General features: G+C 47.9%; 1 protein-coding gene across 1 annotated transcript in view; it reads right to left on the minus strand.

Moving 5' to 3' along the window:
• Positions 1-2,553, minus strand: part of atp6v1ba (ATPase, H+ transporting, lysosomal, V1 subunit B, member a) — a 44,503-nt gene extending 41,950 nt beyond the window's left edge. Inside the window, exon 1 of the mRNA XM_042065477.1 lies at positions 2,351-2,553. Within this exon, the coding sequence (XP_041921411.1) occupies positions 2,351-2,459 (109 nt within the window). The 5' untranslated portion in view covers positions 2,460-2,553. The remainder of the gene's footprint in view (positions 1-2,350) is intronic.
• Positions 2,554-4,081: the final 1,528 nt, after the last annotated feature.

Below are 4,081 nucleotides of genomic sequence, written 5' to 3' on the forward strand. Positions count from 1 at the left end.
TGCATTCTGAGCACTGTTTGATACCGTGGAATTTCTTGTTATTAATGTGGGTCCTTCAATAAACACACCATAAGGTACCTTGAAAAAGAATGATGATCTCTTATTGTTTCTTGTATTACATTTCATGAGGAACCATTTACATGTTTCACTTCACTTGACTTCAAGCAGCCCACTGCGCATGCTCTATCTAACTCAGTCATACAGTTGAACTGAGAATTACTAAATCATTATTTGTTAACATTGTTACAGCATTGCACTGTAGTTGTGTTTGGTGTTTTACAGCATTGCACTGTAGTTGTGTTAAAAATAAAATAAAAACCTTAATTTTTCCATAAAAATGACTAAAATACACAGAGAATGAATTCAAAATACACAACCTGAAAGGAACTCTGTGTAGCATGTTGTAGTCGGTGCCCTGTGTGTGTGTGTGTGTGTGTGTGAGAGCAGAGCTGAATGCTGTGTGGAATGGAGCTCTCCCCCTCCCAGCCCACTCAGATGCTTAAGGACATAGAGACCTCCAGCATGCCTTCATTACCAACAGGCATTTAGCACACTACCAGTACCTAGGAATACAGTGTTACGCGCAAACACACACACACACGCACACACACACGCACACACACACACGCACACACACCTCCCCCTCTCCTTCAGTCGTCATAGACGTTCTATTCCTCCATTAAGTCATTTCTTTCATTTGCTGGAAGGCTTTTAGCCCACTACTTCCCTATTCAGCATGGCACAGAAAAATGCAACCGTCTGTCCTCTTCAATGGGAATGTTAGAAGAGCAAATTAATGACCGGGTCCTGGGTGTGCGTGGAGAACATCGACAGGCTGAGAGCGAGAGAGAGAAATCTTATCCATGTGCAATATCTCTACATTGCTTGGACACATGCTGTGGGGTTTTTTAACTCGTGCTTGAGAAGTAGTAAACTCAAAACGTATTAGCGGAAATCACTTCCACAATCGACACTTTCAGCAAGAGTGATCTCTGGGAAGAGTAGTGATAAAGAAACACACACACACACAGTTTACATTTTGTTACACTTCATCTTTGTATGCCCAGAGCCCTTTTGAGTCTTCAGGTTTGGCAGCTTACAGTACTGCGGTTATGAAACGGTACAGTAGCCTCCCAAAAATGTAAGACTCACAGGGATTAAGCAGTTCTGGTCAGCAGGAGTGTGGATGGTAGGCATGTGAACACAGCTGATGCGATGTAGCTATAAACGCACCTGTGTATCTATGTGCAGCCCCTGCATTGTGTTATGTATGGAATATGGATGCAATGCGTGTTTATGAATCCAGTGGAATAGCTGATGCAAGGCACAAACATAGCACGCCACTGAGAATGCCGTTAAAATGCCTAATGGAAGTGATCCAGCTCAGTGCATGAATCTGACAGCCTCGCCAGCTCAGCATCAGCTGCTCTTCACGTGACGCAGTCACATGAGGTGAGGATGATCCTCCATCTGCCTGTCCTTGCGAGCTAACCAGGTTACGCATCAAATACCTCCACACTCTAACTTCCTCACAAGTGGATGAATAATAATACCGCACAATAAAGAAACACTTACGTTAATATATTATCTTACATGGTTATAATTTGCCCTTATAGTTGCACACCATCAACGTTTCCACTCCATCGCTGCTTTCACAGGCTAGCTTGCAATACTGTACCGTGCCAAGAAGCTAACACTGGGATTAATCTATAGGTATCTATGCCATTGTCAACCAAGAGATACAGTCCTTCTATGACTTAATTTAGCATGGCATCTGTAGAGCAACAGAGAGCAGGTCGTTCTGTCTGACGAGGTAAAATAGCTTATAAATCATCAGCTTGTCCGCAATTAAAAATATAAAACATGCATCAGCTGACTAGCGGGCTAGCTATGGAACCTGAAGCTAAGCTAAACCTGAATAACCTTGTCAGCTGATGACATACTCATGGCTGTCTGAGATTAGCCTTACTGGACAGTCACACCACCATAATAATTCGATGAATGAGAGGGGAATCAATTGGTTGAACTACTTTGATCGAATATTAGCGATTGTTGTCGTTTGCACCTCCAAAGCTAGCATCAGTTGTCAGGTACAGCAGCTGGCTAACCCTATGCTAGGTTTACGAACCTACAGATTCGCAGGGTAGCCTACATTCGTAAGACAACGGTATTCACTTTTTAACGCACCGGGATGTCAGTTACATCTACACTGAGGGGCTGTTAAAATTAGACAAAAACGTTAGAATCATTACTTTACCAGGCTAACTCTTTCGGTGGTCTCTACTTCTACGATGGCATTACTTTCTGTCATACAGTACACGCTAATGCTATTTGACTAGTTGGTACATACTCAGCCTCGGTTGAGAGATGTAGTTTCTGGTCACTGCTTGAGCGTGTTGTCTTGCACCAGCCTCGGGGCCGTTGAGATCCACAGGTCGATTTTGCATCATTGTTGCCATTGTAAAATTAATAGAGTAAACCACTCAGTCGAGGTAACTGCTGTGCAAAAAGAAATGAACGTAACACTCACAAGTCATATGACACGAAAAACGGAAGTTTATGAAGTGACGAGACGCACACGTTTACGTGCGCGCTCCAAGTCAGAGGATGTAGCTAGCGCGCGCCTACTGGATGCAAGGAACCCAAAGGGCACGGGCAAGTTTTTTTGTGCGGAGATTCAGGAAACTGCTTCTGTCCTTATGTCTGAGCATTTGTTGATATAAGCAAGTACTATGCCTAGGCTTCAGCCTAGTGTAGCCAGATGATCAAGGGTGACCGCAGGCTTCGGCGGAAAATAGGATTTTAGTTTGAGGCAACAAGTATCCTAGAATGACAATTTCTTAAAGGCTACAATGAAAAACAATAGTTTATTTTACTGTCTATAGAGAAAACTAGCGGCTACAATGAAAATCAATAGTTTTGTAACGATTTGATAGCGATACACAGTTGTCCAAGCAACAGGTTTATTAGCTGAGAACGAGAGCAGGGTCACAGACCAAGAACACAAGACACAAGGGGCAGGTCAAGTACACACACACACTACACATACAGGGGGTGGACGCAGCCCCCCACACAAAAAGGGTCACACACGAGGGAGAACTAAAAGGGAAACTTGTCACAATAAAGACGCTACCTTTACACTTATAACTTAGGAGATATAAAGACATAAACCCCAAATGTTCACCCCCGTATCCCAGCATTCCCTGCGTGGGAGAACGCTAACAAGGTCTTGTGCGCCGACGTTACACAGCTCCCCCAACAAGCCATTGCCATCCTCGGCAATGACCACGAGGTAGCCACATGCTAACGTCGGTGCGCGTCGCCCGCCACTCAGTCCAGTGCGACAGTACCGCCAACTCACGTGGGGTGCACGCCGCAGGAGCTCACTCAACGGGAAGCCACGCTGCTAGCAATCCAGTTCGGGCGTGCTAGCACAGCGTGGCCGTCCCCGCTCGTCACCAGCTCCCTCTCAGCAGCCGCCCTCAGGCTGCACTTTCCGCGGCGTGTCACCGCGGCTCGAGGGGGGTCAGATGAAGCTGCACCAACGCCACTCCGCTCCGTCGTTTCACCGACCAGGACAGACAGGCACCGACTCCGCAGCAACCGGACCGCGCTGAGCTCTCCCGCTGCAGCTACCGTCTTCGGCGTCCCTCCTCGTGTTGCCTCCTCGCAGAGCCGTCCTGCTCTGCTCTCGGCCCGTTCCACTCCCTCGCGGCCTCAGCGAAGGCACGACCCCCGAGATGGCCATGCTATCTCCACACAACGAACTTTTTTAAAGGCGCCGGCCAACAGGCCAACTAGAACGGGCGCCCACACAGCACGGTGCCTCCCACACGCACCCAAAAGTTTCAAAGTTCAGAGTTCAGAGGGCCTTTCCGTCGAAGCTGCCCCACCGTCGTGAGTTTGCCGCCCCCAGCGTCTCCGCCAACCGTCCGTCGTCCAGGAACCCCTTCCTCGCCGCTCTCCCTCGGCTCGGCTCTGCTAATGCGTCGCGGCCACCGCCAGCTCCAGCCTTGAACCGCCCGGCGTGGAGTCACTGCCCAGGCCAGCTTCATCTTCTCCGCAAACGCTTCTTCAGGCA

This window comes from Alosa sapidissima, chromosome 16, assembly GCF_018492685.1.
Source record: "Alosa sapidissima isolate fAloSap1 chromosome 16, fAloSap1.pri, whole genome shotgun sequence".
NCBI lineage: Eukaryota > Metazoa > Chordata > Actinopteri > Clupeiformes > Clupeidae > Alosa > Alosa sapidissima.